General features: G+C 51.4%; 9 protein-coding genes across 9 annotated transcripts; 5 read left to right on the top strand and 4 right to left on the bottom strand.

Annotated features, from left to right (window-relative positions):
- Positions 1-245: 245 nt before the first annotated feature.
- M406DRAFT_88481 (uncharacterized protein) lies at positions 246-2,829 on the top strand (the record flags this gene model as incomplete). The annotated part of the gene is made up of 5 exons (XM_040926123.1): positions 246-524; positions 597-1,016; positions 1,114-1,315; positions 1,456-1,591; positions 1,872-2,829. The coding sequence occupies exons 1-5, from the start codon at positions 360-362 to the stop codon at positions 2,827-2,829; spliced, it is 1,881 nt and encodes a 626-aa protein (XP_040776601.1). The 5' UTR covers positions 246-359.
- A 778-nt stretch (positions 2,830-3,607) lies between these two features.
- Positions 3,608-5,656, bottom strand: M406DRAFT_289853 (Bicupin, oxalate decarboxylase/oxidase). The gene is made up of 4 exons (XM_040918873.1): positions 5,106-5,656; positions 4,625-4,964; positions 3,715-4,553; positions 3,608-3,638 (listed from the first exon to the last, which is right to left on the bottom strand). Exons 1-3 carry the CDS (start codon positions 5,472-5,474, stop codon positions 3,850-3,852), a joined length of 1,413 nt encoding a protein of 470 aa, XP_040776600.1. The 5' UTR covers positions 5,475-5,656; the 3' UTR covers positions 3,608-3,638; positions 3,715-3,849.
- Positions 5,657-7,132: 1,476 nt separating this feature from the next.
- On the top strand, positions 7,133-7,950 carry M406DRAFT_28495 (uncharacterized protein; the record flags this gene model as incomplete). The annotated part of the gene is made up of 2 exons (XM_040918597.1): positions 7,133-7,310; positions 7,388-7,950. Coding segments are annotated over 2 exons (741 nt in total), but the record flags the coding sequence as incomplete, so codon positions are not given.
- Positions 7,951-8,635: 685 nt separating this feature from the next.
- Positions 8,636-9,109, top strand: M406DRAFT_68062 (uncharacterized protein; the record flags this gene model as incomplete). The annotated part of the gene is made up of 2 exons (XM_040925131.1): positions 8,636-8,742; positions 8,881-9,109. 2 exons carry the CDS (start codon positions 8,636-8,638, stop codon positions 9,107-9,109), a joined length of 336 nt encoding a protein of 111 aa, XP_040776598.1.
- Positions 9,110-9,408: 299 nt separating this feature from the next.
- M406DRAFT_60296 (uncharacterized protein) lies at positions 9,409-10,442 on the bottom strand (the record flags this gene model as incomplete). The annotated part of the gene is made up of 3 exons (XM_040924675.1): positions 9,409-9,744; positions 9,888-10,366; positions 10,397-10,442. The coding sequence occupies 3 exons, from the start codon at positions 10,440-10,442 to the stop codon at positions 9,409-9,411; spliced, it is 861 nt and encodes a 286-aa protein (XP_040776597.1).
- Positions 10,443-11,845: 1,403 nt separating this feature from the next.
- On the top strand, positions 11,846-14,746 carry M406DRAFT_36648 (uncharacterized protein; the record flags this gene model as incomplete). Its single annotated transcript, XM_040924005.1, has 2 exons — positions 11,846-14,399; positions 14,439-14,746. Coding segments are annotated over 2 exons (2,862 nt in total), but the record flags the coding sequence as incomplete, so codon positions are not given.
- Positions 14,747-15,834: 1,088 nt separating this feature from the next.
- M406DRAFT_68059 (family 28 glycoside hydrolase) lies at positions 15,835-17,459 on the top strand (the record flags this gene model as incomplete). Its single annotated transcript, XM_040925130.1, has 4 exons — positions 15,835-16,397; positions 16,478-16,580; positions 16,681-16,849; positions 16,975-17,459. The coding sequence occupies 4 exons, from the start codon at positions 15,835-15,837 to the stop codon at positions 17,457-17,459; spliced, it is 1,320 nt and encodes a 439-aa protein (XP_040777588.1).
- Positions 17,460-17,648: 189 nt separating this feature from the next.
- On the bottom strand, positions 17,649-18,130 carry M406DRAFT_329522 (uncharacterized protein; the record flags this gene model as incomplete). Its single annotated transcript, XM_040920438.1, has 2 exons — positions 17,649-17,879; positions 17,939-18,130. The coding sequence occupies 2 exons, from the start codon at positions 18,128-18,130 to the stop codon at positions 17,649-17,651; spliced, it is 423 nt and encodes a 140-aa protein (XP_040776595.1).
- A 731-nt stretch (positions 18,131-18,861) lies between these two features.
- On the bottom strand, positions 18,862-21,073 carry M406DRAFT_88476 (uncharacterized protein; the record flags this gene model as incomplete). Its single annotated transcript, XM_040926122.1, has 4 exons — positions 20,638-21,073; positions 19,547-20,539; positions 19,300-19,421; positions 18,862-19,224 (listed from the first exon to the last, which is right to left on the bottom strand). Exons 1-4 carry the CDS (start codon positions 20,966-20,968, stop codon positions 18,862-18,864), a joined length of 1,809 nt encoding a protein of 602 aa, XP_040776594.1. The 5' UTR covers positions 20,969-21,073.
- Between the last annotated feature and the right edge of the window lie 1,069 nt (positions 21,074-22,142).

Below are 22,142 nucleotides of genomic sequence, written 5' to 3'. Positions count from 1 at the left end.
CCATCTGAATGCAGGTGCTAGCATGTGTGGCCCTTCCACCCTTCTCAATTGGATGGTGTGGCTCCGGACCAAAGCCATGAAAGCTGACATGCATGAATTATTGATAAGGCTTCAGTCTGCCAACTATGGTGCAGCGCAGCTTGGAGCGGCCAAGAGGGATAAAGTGGCAGATATCAACAGCAACTAACGCAGCTGTTCTACCTAAGATGCGGAGGCAGAATTTACCAGACTTCGTGGTAGGCCTGATGCGATCTCAATATCTCATTCGAGGCAATGTGCCCTTGAAGAAATTGTCGGATCAGGAAACCTACATTTTCTCACCACGACCGATTATATCGCTGAGAGGCCTCTCTAGATAGATGTTTTTACTGCACATGGCTGGCTCGAGTGACTTTACAGTGACCGAACGCCGTATTCGCCTGCACTCTCCTGCCATTGACTTCATCGACACGATCCTGCCCCGATACCACGCAATTTCTGAGCACCCAGATATCGTATGTGACGGCGTCTCAAAGAAGTTTGCTGTCAAACCCCAGACACTCAACTCTGACTCGGAACCTGGCTCGATGGCATTATTTCTCTCGCCCGGCGACGAGGCTGTCGTGGCCCCAGTCGACGCGACCGGAGGCAGAACTCAGGCCGCAATCACGCCCCAGCTGGCTGTACGCCAACTCCCAACAGAAGTGGAGGACATGAAGTTTTGGGAGCCAATATGGCCGAAGGCTATAGCTCGCCTTAAAGAGACCGTCGAGGCTCCTCATCGGAAAGAAAAAGGATGCAGCATTCGAGAGACCAAGACGTGGGCGGAAATCCAAGAAGTTCTCGAAAGAGCCCGGAACGAATATGAGGGCATCAAAACGAGCCCCAAACTGTATCAAAAAGTGTTCAAGAAAGTTAAGGGACAAGGCCGTCTTTGGAGCGAAAAGGTTGCAACGCCCGTCCAGCAGTTCATCAAAATCATGCCCAACCATCCTGTTGCAAATCCCGTGCTTGGTGCAGTCAATCTTTTGATGAATGTACGCAGCCCTCTCTGGACAACGCAGTCCCTTCGATCTGGAGTCGTTCCCTGAGCACGCAAGCTAACGTGAACTGTCATCGACTGTTTACACCCAGGCATGGAAAGAAGCGGCCAAGATTCGGCGGGAACTCGCTGAAACCTTGGACGAGACTGCCCTGCGGTCCTTGTTCGCCGATATCAACATGTATTCGGAAATGTACCAAGACGACCCAAACATAATCAGAGCTTCTGTCAACCTCTTGTCAACCATATTTAAAGCTGTTGAAGGAGCTATCGGTTTCTACATCAGCTGGCAGGGTACGACAGGGCCTCTTTCCACTCCTACTACACAACCATCTCAGATATAGGGGCGGCACTAGATGTATACAATTACTATTCCACAAGAGTGTTCACATATTCCACTGTATTTATCGCTAACACGATTCCTTTCCGCTCAGTGTCTCGAATTGGTGGTTTAACCTTCGTTGGCGAAGAGTACCTTGAACCCTTCCGCAATTCTCTCAGACAGATCAAGGTGGACGAGGATAATTTAGCGAAAGAAGCTCAGAAGACCTGTTTATGGCAGCAGAATGAGTGTAAACCCCCCCCCCCCTCTTTTTCCTTTTTCTTTTTGTTTTTTTGTTTTCATTACAATTAAAATCACCGCACCCCTTTATCCATGCAAGGGGATCGTCCACGAGTTCTCTGCAACTAAGCTAATGTGAAAATATTTTGGCTTTGAAAAGTGGCCAAGCTTCTACAACGTGGAGTCTTGAGAGAAAGAGCTTTGAATGAGTTTCTCTTGCTGGTCACGCCCTACACAGCCCAGACAACTACTGGTAAGATATCAAAGATGACATTTGATCTGTTTGAGAATCCGTGAATTCCAATGCGAATTGTGTCATATAGAACTTCCCCGAATCGGGTCCGTTAACCACGACGTAGCAACTATACATTCAGCAGAGTCTAGGCTCCCCATATCCGAACCCAGAGCGCTTCCAGCCTCGGACAACAGCATCACTCCTCAAACCCTACTCGAACTCCTCGACAGCACTGCTGTCGACGAAGAAGACATGGACGCCATCTTCGACAGGGCAGGGGCCTTCTCGTCTGAGGATCGCGGGCGCGCCGAGCAGGTCGTCAGCATGTCGGCGTTTCGCGACTTGTTTGCCAGCCCCGGAGCGAGCAAGCTTCTGGTTCACGGCGAGTACGATAGCAATTACCCCGAGATATCGCCACTGTCGGCACTGTGCGCCAGCCTTGTGCGAGCACTGCGGACCAGACCGGCGTTCGTCTGCCTCGTCTTCTTTTGTGGGCGGCATCTGGGTCGACGTGACGACAACAATACTGGGGTCAGTGGTCTCATGCGCAGCTTTGTGTCACAACTCCTGCGGCAGTGTCCGTCAGTATGCCCTGACACGTTGGGTCCGGAAATATCCATGAGCGAGATTGAGGATGATAATCCCGAGCACCTTGCTATGCTCTTTGTTGATATGGCTCACCGGCTGCCACATTCGACGACGCTCGTGGTATTAATCGATGGAGTTCTATTGTACGAGAGAAAACAGCTTCGTGAGGGGCTGCACGATGTCGTCGATATGCTCGTTCGACTGGCTGAAGATGATGAACTCATGCACAGCACAGTCAAGATCCTCCTGACAAGCCCGAGTGAAACAAGGACTCACGAGTTGAATAATACCTTCCGAGATCATGGCGCAGTGGTATCGATGAGATCTATGTTGGATACTGGTCAGGGACCTAGTAGAAGTGGCGTGGCCAGAAAACTTGAGGAGGGGCTAAGCGACGGGTCAAACGCGGACGCAGAAGCATAACTAAGTCTTGATCACCTTGCCTCGGTATATGATATGGAACACATGGGAATTTACTGCGTGTCTATTCATTAAGAAAGGGAGGAGGATAGTTATCAGTCTCTTGACTCTTATGTTGAAAGAATAAAGCCCCTGGCTATGAATGGCCTGTGTTAATCCACAGACTCAGATTAACAAAGAGGCACATTTTGCTAGTTTTGTGTCCACTTCTCAGTGCCCATCGTACTATATCCTTATACGTAAAGTAAGCAAGCAAGCCTCGAGAGGAGATGATGAACTGTCAGCTATGCAGCGGTGTAGTGCTACAGGCTCCTCCATGGCACCGTGGACGCTGAGTAGAGTCAATTTTTCTTCTTGTCGGGAAAAAGACGGTCGCCGGTCTCTCAAAACCGGCTGTGCCTATGATTCCCCCCAAAGTTCTGCCTTCATCTTGCATGTATACACCATCATTTCGCACTAGTTGCCTGATATGGACGCCACTGTCGATCTGGATACAATAATTTGATATTTTCAGTATGTCGCTTAGCTCTCCTTTTCGTGATTGACGGTCCATATTACCTTACCTTCAAGATTTCTGAATCAACATCGCCGTCCATCTCAACTTGGCCTGCCTGACACTGAAACTAATTTGTATACCGTCCCGGTACTGATTACTGAACACCAAACGAAAAAGGGTGGCTTCATTGATGTTTATCCTACGATTGCTCATTCAATTTTCGCGTCCAGGTAGTTTGCAAATCTTCGACAAGTATGCGTTGCTTTGATATCAGTGCTCGGAGCCGGGGTGTTAGACGTATATTGGCAATCGAGGTCTACTACCTTCTCACCAAGAGAAAATTGGCGACAGTGAAATGATGAAATCAACAAAACCCACGGGTCTTGACTGACCTAGGTGTCTCAATGTACAAGATGTTACATCGCAAATTTGCAACTTTCGTTTTCCTTCAAATGGTTACCCAGAGGTCATGATTTTTCACATCTTACATAAACAGGAGCAGGCTCACAGCCTTGCATCGCCACACCTCACAACTCCTTCTCATCGCCACCAGCCTCACCATTGGTCTTGTCAAAATTCACACCAAATTTGGTGACAGGGTCCTTCTTGGCACCCTTGATCTCGGCCAGGAATCTCGCCGCATTATCCGGGTCGTCCTTGAACAGATGGTCGGCAACCATACGCTGCGGCGTCTCGCCCATCCACTGGAACAGAGAAAAGTCCTGGAACTGGTCTGCCCTAAAGACCTCAAGCATCTCGATGGGCTCGTCACCGATATTCTCGACAAAGTGACCATGGTTTCGAGGCACGATACCAACATCACCGGGCACATAGTCAAAGGTCCGCGCGGTGCCCTCAGCCGCGAAGATGGTGATGCGCGCCTTACCACGGAGGAAGAAGTTCCACTCGTCGGCGTTGGGGTGCCAGTGCATCTCGCGCAGGGCGCCCGGCTGGATGACGGCGTGGGCGGCGGCGACGGTCTTGGAAATGGGGAAGTTGGTCGAGTCGGTGATGCGCACCTCGCCGCCCGAGGTGACCTCGGGTTCCTGGGCGAGCATCTTGTGCGAGAAGTTGAGCTTGGACTTCTTGACATGCTTGCCCTTGGGTTGCTCCTCGTCAATGGAGCCTGGGTTGGAGCCCTGGAAGATGTACTTCTCGCCGGCGGGGAGGTGCTTGAAGACCTCCGGGTCGAGGTGGAAGTTTTCAGCGATGACGGACTTGGGGGTGTGTGCTGAGGATCATCAGCATGCAAATATATAGATTTGAATGCGGCTGAAGCAATCAATAAGAGACAAAACCTACCAAGCCAGTCTGTCAGGATGAAAGTGCTCTCCTCCGAGAAGCGGCCATCGTCAAAGATAAGCAAAAACTCGGTGCCATTGGGACTCAACCCCTGCAGGCTGTGAGGCACGCCGCTAGGAAAATACCACAGGTCGCCCTTCTCGAGGTCGTCGATGAAGTTGCCTCCTTCGTAGTCGAGAGCGGTGATGCGCACCGACCCGTCGAGGACGTAGGCCCACTCGGCCTCCTTATGCCAGTGCAGCTCGCGGATGACGCCCTCGCCCAGGCGCATGTTGACGCTGGCTAGCTCGTTGGAGGTCGGCAGCTCGCGTACTGTCGTCTGCCGGGTCCATCCTCCTTCCTGTGTTTTATGTTAACAATAATTACGACAGACATCAGTGAGAAGCTTTATCGTGACCGTGGATTCTCCCATGCAAGCTTGACTGGTTGGCTGGCAGGCCTTGAGACACAAAAAAGAAAAAGAAAATTGAATCGTCCTTACCTCAATCCTCACGTGCGAGTCTGCAAAGCTCCACCGCATGTTGGCCATGTTGCCATGATCTGTACTGGGCGGGCGGACGAGGTCGGGACTTTGGCGCGAGCGGGTCGGATTCCACGGCCCCAGAACGGACTGGCCCAATCCATTGCGCCATGGAAGCGGGTCAAGATCGTCCCTCTCAGGATCTACGGCTCGGTCATAAGGATCACGATAGTCAGGAGTATATGGGTTCTGTTTAGCTTTGCCACTGGTCAGGTATTTCTCTGGGAGCTCAAGACCGGCAGCCAGGCGCTGTTGGGGCGAGTCTCTGTGGGGGGCAGCCAGAGACAACGTCGCCAGGGAAGTGGTCAAAACAAGTTGTGGGACAAGCATGATGACGACGACAATAACCTTGATAAAGGTATCTGGATCAACCTGTCAAGGAGGGATAAGTTGTATTGCCTAAAGATGACGGACGATGGGAGCGGATGGCAAGACGGAAGATGAAAAGGTGTTTGGATCATATGTGAATGGAGAGAGATATGCAAGTATAAACTCCAGGGTATTTGTATCACATCCACTTTATAATTCATAGCGTCACTGTTGGTTGCAAGCCTAGCACGCAATGTTGTCTGTACCTACAGTGGGGAAACAGGCCCATAATTCAAGCATTGCCGCCTGGCCTGGCCGATGTAACAGGCGAAGAAGGGGACGACGACGCACAAGCATCCCACAACTCGGCTGCAGCGTCGAGAGGTCACTTCCTCCCCATCCTCTTCCTCATCCGAACTACATCCCTAGATGATACAGTAATGCTACGGATGGTAGAGCTTCTTCAAAGGGACAAAGCAAACAAGAGGGGTAGTGAGCACACCTCGAAAATTGCCGAGCAAAGACCGAGGCCCTGCGAGGCATTCCGGTTGGACATTGCTTGCGTGGGTATGACAAGGCAACCAGAAGGAATTGGAGAAGGCCGCGGAAGTGAAGGGCATCCCTTGACTTAGAACTTGTCCCTACTGGAATCGGCCTAGTTTTGTTCATCCTGCGCACTTCAAGAACGGGCTGTACACAAGGACACCGGATGCGGTTGGCAATATGTTGTGCTGGCTGTGCACGTGCTGTGCTGCGTATGTTGTACTACCCTGCTTGATCAAATATTGACTTAGTAGCCCTGCATAAGCGCCGAGGATCTTTAGACGGACCCCCTGCCTGTGAAGAGGGGAGATTGCGGGGAAAACAGGAGGCGAAGAACGATGAGTACGAAGAGGAGGAGATCAAGAACTAATCAAGACAAGAGCCATTTCTCTAGCGATATCCAGCTCTAGACATCTTCCTTTAGACGGACGGCCATGGCCAACAACGAGATAGCGTCGGAGATGTAACCTCGATCATCAAAAGCATGGCCGTCTCAGCTATATTAGCGGTTACGCCGCAGCTGTCATCCTGCCCCCTTCCAATTAATTGTCTAGCTCTCCCTCCTGATCCGCACGCGCTTTTCATCCCCCATCCACCACCCACCACCAGACGAGAATATACGCCATGATACCTGCGCGGTGATCGCCTGACTCTAATTTTGATGGATGTTGTAAGGAGTATTACCGTCTGAACGTTTGTCTGTTGTCCGAGACCCGCCAAGACGACCCCCGCAGTGACGACAGCGAACCAAGGGGCCAAAACACCGCAAGTTGATCAGCACTGTGTTATAAGTCTGTGTCATCAGAAATCCGTGTCTGAGGATCCAATTACTAAAACAAAAACCAAACAAAAAAAAAACTTGAAAACAAATCTCGGTCATTTGGCAACACACACACACACACACACACACACACACACACACAGCCCAATCACAAAAATTTGACGTGGCTCCTTGTTCAATATACGCCTGAAACAAAGGCCAACAAAAGGGCGCAATGAGCAACACCACCGGCCATGGTACTACTACCACTGCTGGGCAGGAGGAGGAGGGTGTGACAGGCCGCATCATCACCAACCATGTCTCCGATCTGGCTGATGAGGCACAACCGCTACTCAATGGAGGAGGAGGAGGTGGACTAGCAGGCTCATCATCTCGACCTCCAAAGTCCATCGGCAGCTGGGTGCGCAGGGCTGCGAGGGCAGAGATCAGGCGTGACTGGGCAGACATTGTGCTCATCTTTTGCTACATCATCACAGGCCTGCTGGACAGCGCCTCCATCTCAATATGGGGTTCTTTTGTGTCAATGCAGACAGGTGAGCACTGAGCAGAATTCCAACCAAATCCAAACTTTCCACACCGTCACTCACTGACAATAAATGAACGAATACAGGCAATACTGTCTACATCGGCCTGGGCCTCGCTGCCCCCACCCAGAGCACGCGCTGGATCAAGTCCGGCACCTCCCTCCTAAGCTTCTGCATAGGCTCCTTTACCTTCAGCCGCCTGCACCGCTACTTCTCTCCCAAGCGCCGCGCCACCCTCGTCGCCTCCTTCGGCGCCCAGGCCCTGCTGTGTATCGCCGCCGCCACCACCGTCACCTTCGGCCCAGGAGGGTACGGGCCCGACGACATCAGATGGGACGTCCTGCTGCCCATTGCCCTCGTCGCTTTTCAGGCCTGCGGCCAGGCCGTCACCAGCCGTGCTCTCAAGTACAACGCACTGACCAGCGTGGTGCTCACGAGTATCTACTGCGACCTGTTTAGCGATGTTGACCTGTTTCGGCTGGCCAATGTCGAGAGGAACCGTCGGGTGGGCGCTCCGCTTATGCTGCTCGTTGGGGCCCTTGTGGGAGGCCTATTTGCGCATAGCGACTTGGGCATCGCTGGGGCGCTGTGGACTGCGTCGGTCTTGAAGCTTCTGGTTGTTGTTGTGTGGGTCTTCTGGCCTGGAGAAAACGAGGAAGGCTTGGATGGTGGAAGATGAATGTGATGGGCTGAGAGGGAAGGAAAAAGAAGAGCGGGCATGCTGCTAAAGTCAGGTGTTATATTAATTCAGAGGATGAGAACGGTGCAAGGGGTTCTATAGGGTGGCACATAAACAACCTACACAGAACGATACCACTACACTGAGAACATAGAAACAAGAATCAGAGTATCGCTTCTTACTGTAGAGCCACTCGTGCCTAGTTTTACTATCTCGTTACCAGAAACAAAAATGCGGATATGTTCTGGTAACCCTGGCTCCGCGGATCTTCCACGGAGGAGCCGCTGACGTTATTTTAACGACATAGTGAGCTGATGACCCGCTCTGGAATTGGTAGTAAGTCAGCAGTTTTTGAACTTCTAGGATTGACAATGGGTGGTGCCATGAGATGGTGGAGACAGCATGGTGATCCTGCCGTGGACCATCCGGGACCAGTCGCGTCTTGGACAAGCGTGATGGCACATCTTACAGTAACCTCATAAAAGAGGTATCAATTAAGTTGAATAAACTTCCATTGATGGCATTGGTTATAAACCATAGGCGCAGTAGGCAGACTTGACGATCCCTTGACACTTTCTGGCCTATCAATCTACACCATATTGTCAGGGCATTTACATGTTGTTATCTCAAACAAAAAGTCTCTCTCTCCATCAAGATGGCTGCGAATAGCAACTTGGCAGGCCTCAATTCGGCCACAATGGGCGCCAAGATGCCTGAAATTGCTCTCCCAGACGGCACAGTTGTGCAGACGGGCACCGTTGGGTATGTCGAAGCATCCTGTTGATTAAGTCCACTGCCTAGCCTAGTAAAGACAGATGCTCAAATCACGATCCTAATTTGCTAGTAAAACCTCGTGGCAATACTGTCTTATTTATTCGTATCTAACCTCATGACTCCCAGTGCTCTCCTCATCAACATCAAATCCTATAACAAAGCGTACGCCGAGGACGACGAGACCACCATGGAGAGGCTCAAAGAAGCTATGAAGGCCCCGCTGCCACTGCTGGACCGCATCGGTCTCTTCGAGGTGCTATTTACGGCGCAGGAAATTGTTGAAGGTGCTGGCGATAATGAGGGGAGGAGGGTTTTTGGAGAAATGTTTTTGGATTATAAAAAGGCCCAAAAATAAAGTCTGTAAGGGCTATATATCCTTGGTGTGTTGTATGTCATCATAAACCGGAGAGTAGCCGGATGGAATGGTCGATTGCCTTGCGACTCAGGTAGGTAACAGGTTAGCATCCTACAAATCAAGAAGTTTGAGATTACTCTTGATCTCATATTACACCTCTGAACGTCGGAGAAAGACTATCAAGCTGAAGACATAAGTGGCATACATGAATATAAGAACGTTCAGCTCGTTTCTAATGGTTTTATAAGAACCCGTGGTTCTTGAACTCCAATCTATCGAGCCTATTCACGAGGAAAACTTCAAGAATTGTCTACCGTCATGACAAGGGCCCCATCAGATCCCTGGTCCAGACCGTTGAGCAAGGCCATGTCCTCGTCGTCCAGGTCAAAATCATAGATATCCCTATTCAGCTGTATTCGCTCCGGACTGTCGCTCTTGGGTAGGCTCACCCAGCCCTTTTGGATGCTCCACCTGATCAGGACCTGATTCGGGGTGACGTTGTGCTTCTTTGCTAGTGATAAGAGGTGTTCATCGTCTGCTTTTTTGTTACGGACGATGGGGCAGTATGCTTGAATCACGATGCCATTGTCCTGGCAGTACTGTACGATCTCCTTTTGTTGTGTCCAGGGATGTAGCTTCGCGATGGCATGATGAACGTCAGACTAAATAGAAATATTGAAACGAACGGCGGATGCAGAGGAGGTGATAATGAAGAAAGAAAATAAAAGTAAAGATAAAAATAAAGAGGAGGACTACAATCCTTGTGGCTGAAGCTTACCTCGATCTGGTTGACATGCGGCGGCCAGACCTTGCCAACACCCTTCAGATCCTCAATCTGCCCGATACCAAAGTTGCTTGTTCCGATAGCCCTCACCTTACCCTCCTCATACAACCTCTCCAGAGCCAGCCACATCTCCCTACGCTTCTTGCTCCCAGGGCTCGGCGAGTGGATCAAGAAACAGTCCACATAGCTATCCTCTCCCCTTCCACCTATCCTCTGCACGCTCTCCAGACACGAGGCATAGTTGTCCTCGACCGTCTCGCCAGGTGTGAGGATCTTGGTCGTGACAAACACCTGGTCACGAGGGATGCCGGACTGGTGGATGGCACGTCCTACCTCCTCTTCGTTCTCGTAGTACTGGCCTGTGTCAATCTGCCGGTAGCCTGCCTGCAGAGCTGCGAGGCACGAGTTGAGCGTACGGTTCGGGGGCGAGAGGTAGGTTCCCAGACCGAGCTGGGGAATGTTGACGTTGCGCACTGGATGCGTTGTAATACTATCCTGACTACTGCCAAGGACAAGGGTATCTGTGATTTTCCGATTTGTGGCCGACATTGTGGCAAAGGTTGAAATACACAAGCAAGTTGCACAGAAACCTATTCCATCCAGTTATAGAGCGCGAGTTCGAAAGTCTCCTTTTCCTAGAGATGGGAAACCATTTCTATTTTGGGGGGGGGGGGGGCGGTTGCCACTATTGTTGATAATGACAAGGTCTGCTTCTGTAACAACCCCTTCCTTTGCCATTCCCCCTTTTTTGCCCTCTTCGTTTTTTTCTTTCTATGATCTCATCACTCCGTCCTACAGTGGATAAGCCTAGAAGGTGTCTAGGCCGCTCCCGGGTGTCTTAGACTCGACGCCAATGGCGCACATGGCGAACTGGCTCGCGACAAGGAGGCAAAGACGCTAATGTGAGGGCCCTGGCGCCCACTGTTCAGCAAGCTCGGTGCCTAATCACAGCGCATCGTGACCTAGCCTAGCGAGTTTCGGTTATCTCATCACAGAGCCTGGACTTGTTTTCCTCCACAGCCCCTCGTTTGCCCTCACAACGTCCATCGAGATCGAGAGAGTGAAGGCAAGCAGAGAGAAGAAGAAGAAGAAGAAGAAGAAGAAGAAGAAGAAGCGGAAGAAGCAAAGAAAAGAAAGAGGACATGTCCAAGCACGTGCGATTCCAGGTTCACAAATGGAACCACGATGACGACGAAAACATGGGCGACATTGAGGAGGACGCAGTGTCGAAGAAGACACTCACATACTTCACATGCACCCTCGGCGAAGCAGCAAGATGGAATCTGAAGCACCCACACCCTTTCAATACTGTCAACCGTCTCATAGATGAGCAGGCAAAAGAACTGAGGCAAAGGCCAGCTGTCAACTTCGCGGGCGGCTGCTATGATGACGGAGGCAGGGAGATGAAATCTGGTAAGGCCCCAGAAGGACGAATAGTGGGAGACAACGCCACAAGAAGTCGACCAAGCCTGGCTGACAGTTGAGTTCTCTTCATCACAAGAATTCACGTATCGAGAACTACGAGACTACTCTCTGGCTACCGCAGTACGGCTGCGTAGACGGATGCAGATAGCCAGCCGTGCTGGGTCCTCAACAGCTGGCCTGCTCTGCTCGAGCACACCCGAGTTCCTCCTGACTTGGCTTGGTCTGATGAGACTGGGCATGTCCGTGCTGCTTCTTGCGTAGGTCGTCTTATTTACGCTCTCCTCCTCCTTGCCCAAATCCCTTGACGACGATGAAGCTAGCTTCCAATTTTTCTTTTCTTTTTTTCTTCTTCTTTTGACATTCTTTGTCATAGTCCGCAACTCGAGGCGAACGCTATCAAGCATCTTTGTGCCACGTGCCAGGTTTCCGTCATATTCGCCGATGGCCGTAACTACGACGCTGTCACGAGGTCGAAGGACGGCGGCACTTTCGCCATCAACATCAGCAACGTGCTGCACAACTTGAGATCCGACTCTCCGACAATCACAACCACCAAGAGTCCCAAACCAGGTGACATCGCCTACCTTTTTCACACCTCAGGCACCTCCTCCGGCCTGCCTAAGCCAATTCCTCAGACGCACCACGCTGCTGTCGGCGTTCTCCCACGGCTGACTGGAGGTGAGAGTCATGCCAGTTTCTCTACCACGCCCTTGTATCATGGTGGCATCGCAGACTGCCTTCGTGCGTGGTCCAGCGGCGCCATGATCCATTTGTTTCCGGGAACGCAGCCGATCACGGCAGTCAATGTGCTCCGGGCCGTCGACCGAGCCAATGCGTATCTTCAGGGCGCATATCCTGCCAAGTACTTCACCTCGGTGCCCTATGTCCTACAGTCGCTGGTCTCTGGATCTTCGATTCACGAAGACGATGCAGAAGCTGCCGCTGCCGGCATGAATGTTCTCCAAAGCATGGACCTCGTCGGCGTCGGAGGGGCCGCTCTGCCTCCATCACTAGGCGATGACCTCGTCTCCAATGGCGTCAAGCTCATCTCGCGTTTTGGTAGTGCTGAGTGCGGGTTTCTGCTCTCGTCGCACAGAGACTATGCTACAGACCGAGAATGGTCATGGCTGCGAGCGGATCCTTCTCTACAACCAGAGTACTACGATTTTATGCCTCAAACCGAGCAGCAAGAAGGCGAGGATGGTCCTCAGCTCTTTGAATTCGTGGTAAAACCACATTGGCCGCATCGCGGCAAAACAAACCGACCAGATGGTTCCTTTGCGACGGCAGACTTGTTCGAACAGCATCCTACGATCCCAAACGCCTGGCGGTACCACAGCAGAGCAGATGCGCAGATCACACTCGTGAACGGAAAGAAATTTGATCCTGCACCAGTAGAGGCGGAACTTCTGGCCTCAGCTGTGGGCAGGCGAGCTCTGGAAGATGCCATGATCTTTGGCACGGGGCGAGATGCGCCTGGCCTGCTCCTTGTTACAAAACGGGGGGTTGACTACGTCAATAATCAGCAGGTCATCGATGATGTGTGGCCTGTGATTGAAAAGATGAATTCTCAGGCGCAAGGGCACGCCAAGATAGGAAGGGGAAGTATTGTTGTTGTTATGGATAAAAATGGCGGGACTACTGCGTTGCCGAAGAGTAGCAAGGGCACAATCCTGAGGAGGCAAGCAGAGAAGCTTTTCAAGTATGACATCGAAGGAGTGTATGGAGATGGAGCGACTTTAGGGGGATCTCCTCCCCAAAAGGTCAACGTTCCTGACAGCAAAGTTCTGGAGGAGCTCACGAAGCTTTTCAGTAATGTTCTTGGACGACGTGTCAGCCCCACAGGCGATTTGTTTGCACAAGGCGTGGACTCGATCGCCTGCTCGCGCCTCAGAAATAGCATTTCAAGAGCCTTTTTCGACACCGACAAGAAGCTGCCGCTCAATATCATATACGAGCAAGGCTCTATCGATCAGCTATCGAAATACATACTACGATGCCGGAATGCAGCAGATAGTACGATGACTCTGAACGGTATTGCCGCTGAAGAAGACACCGACGAGGAACAACTTATGCTGGACCTAGTCGAGAAATATCGGCATGCCATACAAGCGCCGACGGGATCCTTCGACCATCAAAATAAGCGCGTCGTCGTCCTCACGGGTGCTACCGGATTCTTGGGAGCTCACATCCTCGATCTACTCCTCCAGGACGCCAAAGTCTCGAAAGTCTTTTGTCTGGTCCGCACCCAGAGTCATGATGATGGAGTCAGGCGCATCAAAAAATCACTCAAGTCTCGAGGGCTGGCGACGGTGAACATGGAGCATGAACAGGGAACAAGACTTGTCTGTATGCCCTGTGCTATCTCGAAACCAAGGCTTGGGCTTGAGGATAGCGACTGGACCCAGCTTACCAGCCAGGCTACCATGATTATCCACTCGGCGTGGTCAGTCAACTTTAGTCTGAGGCTGAAGTCTTTTGAAGATCAGCTGAGTGGCCTTCACAACCTCCTCGAATTGAGAGATGCCACGGGCGGCGCGGCAGCAAGATTTGTCTTCATATCATCGATAGCAGCTGTGTCTTCTGCAAGAAGTGCCGCAGAGCGCGCCATACCTGAGACACTCAGTTCCGAGCCAGAAGATGCGTCTCCTCTCGGCTACTCCAGGTCGAAATGGGTGGCGGAGAACATCTGCACCACGGCCAAGGTGGGCGGGAGTGTCTCTCCACCTACTATCAACGTCGACAGCACCCTTCCCGCCCAGGAAAAATCACCCATTGTCATCATTCGTGTCGGCCAGCTCTGCGGGAATAAACACGGGGTCTGGAACATGACTGAGGCGTACCCAATCATGCTCTCCTCGGCCAAGATCACAAACTGTCTTCCGGACCTGGGAGAGGAACCTCTCAGCTGGCTGCCTGCAGATGTCGCCGCGAGGGCTGTCCTGGACATCTCGTTCAACGAAGCTCTAGATGGGCCTGCGCACGGGTCGAAATATCACCAGAGAACACCTGTGTATCATGTTTTGAATCCGCACCAAGGGCCGATGTGGTCAGAGATGGTCGGTTGGATTGCCGATGAGAGTTCATTGGTAAAACAAGACTCGGGTAAGACCGGCCGAGTGTCGACCGACAACGTGACTGGTGCACATAAAATCCAAATCGTCTCTCCGCAGACGTGGCTGCACCAACTCGAGACGGCACTCGAGCATGGGAATCATCCAGCACGGTCCCTGCTTCATCTCTGGAAGAGCATGTATGCTCATTCGGACGACCACCACGAAAGTCTCAGTGTTGTTTTTGATGTGAAGCGGGCAGAGGCTGCGTCAGAGGTTATGAGAAGGGTTCAGCCGCTAGAGAAGGAGGCTGTCATGAGCATGTGGGCATGGATAGAGAAGAACATATACATATTAGACAGCGTTACTTGTTAGATACATTATTAAATTACTCACGATGTTGTTTCCCCCCTTTCTATGCCTTTGGGCCACTTCGTTGTAGAACACAGCGACGGTGAACGGCACGACCAAGATTCAATGCTATAAACCATGTCGGTTCTTTTGCTGCCCACTTGTCTATAAGGTACTTTTCATACTGGAGCCACGAAAATTCAAAGTGCCTCATAACCGGGCCGGTGTGAGTCGTGACTGACTGACTGGGTGTGTTCGTGCGTTGTTTTTGTGCTGTTTCCTTTTCAATATGACGTCTGCTGATCATCCTCGAATTGACCTTTGCTATGTCGCACAAGTCGTATCCAGTGTGGAGTGTCGTGGATGGGGCATTTATCGACAATTACTTGGAAGTAGGCTCCGGCAAAAGGCACCGGAAGAAAGCCTACCCATTCCTGTGAGCGGAATGATTACCTCAGAACTGGCTTTAGATATGATCAGAAATTATATACTGGACAGATAGACCACCATCTGTTTATATTTCATCTACAATCATCTCAGCCTTTTCCCAATATTCCACGTCCAATACATGTATTACTACCCTTACCTCATCGTAGTATAGTAGGTAGTCTAAGGTAATGAATTCATCCATTATGAGGGATACGATCCCGTCAGCAATGCTCTCCCGAGTCATGTTTCTGTCTCGAGCAGGCCATAGACGCCGAGATATGCTTAACCTCTTCACCAAAGCCCCCAAGTAAACCGGCTATAACACGGGGAAACCCCTCAAAAGATCCCCACGGGTCCAACCCCCAGACCCACCCCCAAGGTCCACCCCCCCAGATATTTCCCCTCCTCCTTCTTTCTTCCCACCCCGAGGTCGCCCTTCTGAATTGGCGGTGGAACTCCTTACGAAAGAGAGAAGGAAAAAAGTCTTCAATTGACTGGTAACATCATCATCAACATGGTGTAGATCTTTGGCTCTAAAGATCAAGCAAGGGCGATAAGGGGAAAAAAAAGAGAAAAGAAAACATATAAATACGATGACAGGATCCAGACTGCGCCACCTCCGAGGCCATGGGCTTCTCTCGTCCGCCCAAGCTCTTCTGGTCTCTCTCATACTCCCTGCCACGATGCGCTCCTCACTGGTAGCGGCACTGCAGGTGCCTCTTGTCCTCTCTTCCGAGCTCGCGCCCCTCGCCTCGTTGCCCAGCGCCAGCGGCAGCGGCAGCGGCAGCAACACATGTGTCGTCCAGCCCGGCCCTAACGGCACAGACTCGGCGCCCGCCATCATTCAGGCCTTTGCGCAGTGCGGCCACAACGATGTGGGCACCGCAAGGGGGAAAGTCGTGTTCCTGAACGAGACGTACAATGTCAAGTCGGTCATGAACACGACGGGCCTCAGCAACGTGGAGGTCGACCTGCAGGGCACGCTGCTCTGGGACACCAACATCCCGTACTGGTTGAACTACTCGCTGCCCGTGGGGTACCAGAATCAGACCAGTGCGTGGCTGTTTGGCGGCGAGGGCATCAGGTGGGATGGGCATGGCTATGGCACTCTTGACGGCAATGGGCAGGTGTGGTATGACTTTGTGAACGGGACGAACAACTATCCTGGTCGGCCGCACCAAATCACCTTTACGGGCGTGAAGGATGGTGTGTTTGAGCGTCTGCGTTTTGTTCAGAGCCAGATGTGGTGAGTAGAGCTGATCTTGTCGTCCTTTTGACCTCATTATGTGTTCTGGCCACTGGAAACTCACACACTTGCGTAATTAGGACCATGACCATCATCCATTCCGAGGATGTCCTTCTTGAGAACATCTATATCAACAGCACTGATTACGAACATGCTGTTGGCTTCGACTTCTCTTCTCTCAACGTAAGTTCTTCTTTCTCGTCATCATCACCGGGAGTTATCACAGTCTTTGACCAGGACGGAAACCGGGTGAGCGCTGACATGAGATTCATCGTAATTACAGACCGATGGCGCAGATACAGTCTACGTGAACAACGTCACGTTCCGCAACTGGGTCGTTGACAATGGCGACGACAGCATCAGCATGAAAGCCAACAGCACGAATATTCTCATTGAGAACTGCGACTTCTACACCGGTCTGGGAATCGCCATTGGCAGCATTGGACAATACGGTAAGTCCTTTTAGAGAAGAGACATTCACTCACATTGAATCAACCCCTCCCCCCCTCCTTTTTTTTTTTTTTTTTTTTGGCTTTTTACAAAGAGAATTTCGCATGCTAATACCAATCACTTATAGAAAACGCCTTCGAGACCATCGAGAACGTCACAGTCCGCAACATCACCATCAACAACCAGATGCGCTACGGCGCCTACGTCAAGACCTGGACCGGCAACAGCACAGGCTACCCACCCAACGGGGGCGGCGGCGGCCTGGGCTACGCGGCCAACCTGACTTTTGAGGACTTCAAGCTCGACAACGCCTCGGGCATCTTCGCCATCACGCAGTGCACGAGCTACAACTCGGCCACAGGCAACTGCGACACGAGCCCGTTCAACATCCGGGACCTCACCCTGCGCGGGTGGGTGGGGACGACGACGAGTGATGTTGTTGCTGAGCTGCAGTGCAGCGGGGCGAGCCCTTGCACGGGGATCGTCATTGAGGGTGTTGATATCCTGGACACGGTCAACAATACGGCGCCGAGTAATTACTTGTGTGATAGTGTGGTGGCTCCGACGGGGTTCAACTGCACTGGGGCGCCTTGGGGAGAAAACAACAGGTAATCAGCCAGCTGGAGAAGGGTTGAATAGATAAAAGAATCTGTGTACCCAGTGTGCAGATAGACCATTTTGCTCTAGACCTAAAATAGACTATCGAAAGTCCACAAAAGGTGTGAACGATTGAACAGAAGAGCTGAAAGTACAAATATAGTAGCAAAAAGACCTTGGACCAAGCAGTATCTCGTGGTTTCTTCACTCAGCATTGACCACCTGGGAGTATCTCGGCAACATTTCAGGACGGGCCTCGTGCACATCCCTGCCGTCCTCCACAAGATCATAATCCTCCTCCTTAGCCTTCACTCCGCCTTCAACCTGGTGCGCCTCTGGCTGCTCCCGCACAGGATAGTCCAGATGATTTTGCTTCTCAGCCGGCCATGAACCATCAGTCTCCTGAGAAGCTCTTTGATGAGCAGCCTGAGGAAGCTGAGAGTTTGTTAGCAATCAACTATGTCGAATACATCGGAGCAAATAGGTTGACCTACGGCCTTGTTGTCGCTGTACTCCTTGGCCATGCCGAACAGGCTTCGGATCAGGCCTGGTCTTCGGCGGCAGCCCGATGAATAGCCGCCTCCGCAGCCTCGTCGTCCGGTCTGGTGGTGATAGTAATATTGACCCTCGTCCGCAGCGGGCACGCTGGCGGCGTATCGAGCAGCGCGTTTCTTGTTGCAGCACATTTTGTACTTGTCTGGAATGAGACTGTGCGAAGAATGGTATCAAATCCTGATCGTAAATTTGAAATAAAGGGTGAAAATACACTATAAGACTGATACAAGTGTTGTCTTGAAAGAAGAAAACAAGATTATCAAAGTCCACTGCAACCTTGGGAGAGGTTCAATATTTAAAACAATTCTCGACCTACTATACTATGTACACATAACGCACCACCAGAACATAGCCCCCTTTCCATACGATCCTCTGACAGCGCTTCGTCCCAATTGCTCACTGATTCCATCCCATGCTGAGCTCAAGAGGGCTGACGTTTCCATTCCATTGCGCGGCGTTCGAAACGCAAAGCGACATGCACCACAGCGGGACGGACGAAAGTCTGCCCGGCGGGCTAATTTACCGCATCCGCCACGGCAGCCCCCAAAAAGTGTAAGAACCACAACACGACGACAGTAATAGACACGTCGATAGCCACTGGCAAGGGGCTGACTTACTGTCCTCGCTCGCATTCGCATCTACGGACTTTGGATCAGTGCACTAATTCATCCTTTAGCCAATTGAGAAAACCATTCGAGGGCTGACCGACAGGCGCTCAGTGACGTAAACATGGCGGCTGTGCTAAGCAAGTCTGGGGGCTATGGATGATGAGTGAAGCTATCTGTCTAGGCTTGCACGATGGTTATCCTCTCTTATACACATCCTCTCTTTTTTTTTTTTTTTTTTTTTTTTTTTTTTTTTTTCACACCCACATATGCCAACTCGACCCCTTCCGATACTCATATGCAAGAGGCACCTGAGGTCCCTCGGCATCGATGATATACCCAAGCTCACACCTATCGAACGAGACTTTAGCCTGCTCCTTATAGAACGCGTCGAATCTTACTTGCAGCGCATCAGACAGGCTTTCGACGTCTCCTTGCGGGTGGAGTACCCTCCACGGCTCGATACAGGTGTTTCCCTTACATGATTTCAGGACCATCATGAGGGAGTCGAGACGGTCGATGACGAGGCCTATGTCCGTTCCGAGCAGGCGGTTCTTGCCATTAGGTGACATGTATTTATGAGACTTGTTGTATAGGTTGTCCAACTGTCCTGGATCCGTCTGCGAGAACTTGCTTTAGTACGACAAGTCTTTTTCGTATTTCTTTTTAAAATTTTGAGAGGAAAATGCGCGTACCTTGATATCATATAGTTCGTGCTCGTTATTGCACCATACTGCGTAGTAGAGATCGTAGGAATCCCCGATGATTCTCACAGCTTTGTAGGTGTTGTTGGTCACGACGAGCTGCCCTTCGCCATCTACAACCAACAGATGAAGATGTGCCGTCAGCTTCAATGCCATTTCGTCATCTGCACAGAGAGAAAGGAGGGGAGAGAAGATCAATAAGCGATCCGTCCTCCTTGTGCCAACTTACCAAACCCACCACCTTCGCCTTCCGCAATCGCATAGCCCCAGTACTCAACTGCGACGTGCTCATGCCTCTTTGTTTCCCACCTTTCCGGTCCAACCATCTCCTTCTCACCAGCACGGTCAGAGGCCGACCCAATCGGGATCGGCACGCCGTCAAAGTCAGGCCTCGCCTCAGCCCCGACCATTTTCAGCACAGTCGGCGCAAGATCGATATGCGTAGTTACCGAGTCCTCAACTGCACCCTGCGGCACGCCTGGACCCCTCACGACCAGCGGCACACGGATGTCCTCCTCATACCCACACTCTTTCCCCGGCGGGAGTCGGTGCTGGCCGATATGGAATCCATTGTCCGAGCTATAGACGACATAAGTGTCATCCAGGACGCCAGCCTCGTCAAGCTGCGCGATGAGCTTCTCCACCAGCTCGTCCACAGCCTGCAGCGCACGTAGGCGCTGGCGGTAGTAGTGATCCAGGTACTCCACGGACGAGGCGTTGTGCTGCAGCAGATTTCGGACCCAGCTCGCCCCGCTCGGCGTGTCTGGGTTGAAGTTGGGGGTCCTGGGAACTTGGACGCCGTCGAACAGACCCTCGTGGCGCTGGGCAGGAATAGGCTCTGTCATCTGGGGCGTGTGAGCGTGCCTGTTGATGTCGATGTTGGAGTGTGGTGCGACGGGGGCTACGCCGAGGAAGAAGGGCTTGTCGGCTGCGAGGGCCTGGTCGAGGAGTCCTTGGGCCTTGATGGTGATGAGGTCGGAGGTGTGCTCATTGTTGTGGTGGACCGGGCTGTCTTTGTTACTCTGGTAGATGGGGTTGAGGTAGGAGTATGTGCCTGGGTCGAGGAGGAAGTCTGTGGCTGTCCAGCCTGCTGGGTAGGGCGAGTCGTAGTTTGCAATAGTGTGAGAGTTGAAGAGTTTGCCCGTGTAGTATGTGTTGTAGCCTGCTTCCTGCAGCCAGACCGGGAGATAATTGCTGTTCAGGCCCTGAGATACAAACTTTGGATATCCGCCTTTTTGAGACGACGACATCAATAGGTGTCTCGTTGTTAGCACATTGGATTTCCCCTAACTTCTATGCAGATCAAGGAACGGATTGCTTATTCCTTACCATATGGAGGGTTCACATCCGTGACATTTGTGTTGTGAGGCTGCTTGCCAGTCCACAATGACACCCGTGAGGGACAGCATATGGCTGTGGTAGTAAAGTGGTTTGTGTAGGTGGTGCCTTTGTCCGTCAAATACGTTTTGAGTAGAGGCATGTAGGAGATGGAGTCCATCGCCGCGTCCTGGTCGTCTGTGAGTATGAAGACTACATTCTTTGGTCTGCTTGCTGGGCTTGCGTCTTCGAGCAGTACTGCCTGACTATCACGGTCCAAAAAGGCCGCCTGCACGCTGACGACGAGCCAGGCTGACCATAGCACGGGGCCGATCAAATGCATCCTATGACTGCCTCCTTAACGTCAGGGGAAAAAAATTTGGCCACGACGATAGCCAGGAAGTAAGCAAGATTCTTGCTAGAAATCAAACGAGGCACTCTTCGAACATCTATTCGAAGTAAAGTCTGCCATTGTTTGGAGCAAGCAGTTGTTGTTGTGGATACAGAATCGAATTACGCCATCCGGAACGCGCATGCCGTGATGTCAGTCCCGGTCCGGACCTATTCCGGGGGAGCGGGGACCGTGCAGTAACGCTGCGGGTTCTCAGCATTTATGAGTGGAGCGACCGTCGGTGCCGTCGTATTATCATCCGGCTTTACGATGCGATGACATATGCTTACAGTAGATTTTCGTCTCGTCTCATGAATTTTTCTCATATGTCTATTTGAGAATGTGACCAGAGATTTTCACGTGGCCGGAAGAACCAGATTTACCCATCAGAATCAGAAATGAGTGGCTGTAAAGTATGGCGTGGGCCACGGCTACTCTCAGGTTCCAATTCTCTCTTTCTTTGCCTTTCTTCTTCTTCTGTATTCTATGCTGACATTCTCCTTCTGACACACCATTAAAGTGTAAATATGAACATTATGGCCATGATGGCCGTCAATACACTGGTTGACTCCTGATGGCCACCCAAGCCTTGCAGGTTGGGACCAACGGGTATTATTTTACCGTCAAGGGCTGATTGGATGGACGACCTTGTGATACTCTTTGGTTAAGAATTTTTCCAATAAATAAGAAAAGAGAAAAGTAGACAGAAAGGAAGCACAAGGAACTTTTCGGCATGGAGGCTTGGAAAGGCAGCCTGATGTTGTCGAGTCCCATCGGATATTGCCCTTATGTACTAAACGCTCTCAAAGAAACAGATGAGAACGAGGCATCTGCCACACACACACACACACTCTCTCTCTCTCTCCCTCTTCCCCCCAAATTGCTCCTTGGGTTCAGAATGACTTGGTACTTTTCAATTTCTTTATTTTTATGAAAGCATCCGTTTTTTGGCGCAGATGAAGATAGCACCACATACTATCGCTGCGTCGAGCATCAAACAACCAACTCAGGGACAATGGCGACAAAACCCGACGCTCCAGCGCCATCCTAAGAGCAACCACGGCCAACTCCTCACATCTTAGGTAGGATGTAGCTATGGAAATAGCATAGTTCATGATGATCGCCT

Source organism: Cryphonectria parasitica, assembly GCF_011745365.1.
Source record: "Cryphonectria parasitica EP155 unplaced genomic scaffold M406scaffold_4, whole genome shotgun sequence".
NCBI lineage: Eukaryota > Fungi > Ascomycota > Sordariomycetes > Diaporthales > Cryphonectriaceae > Cryphonectria > Cryphonectria parasitica.
The sequence above is the reverse complement of the archived record's forward strand: the minus strand, read 5'-3'. Positions and strand labels throughout refer to the sequence as shown.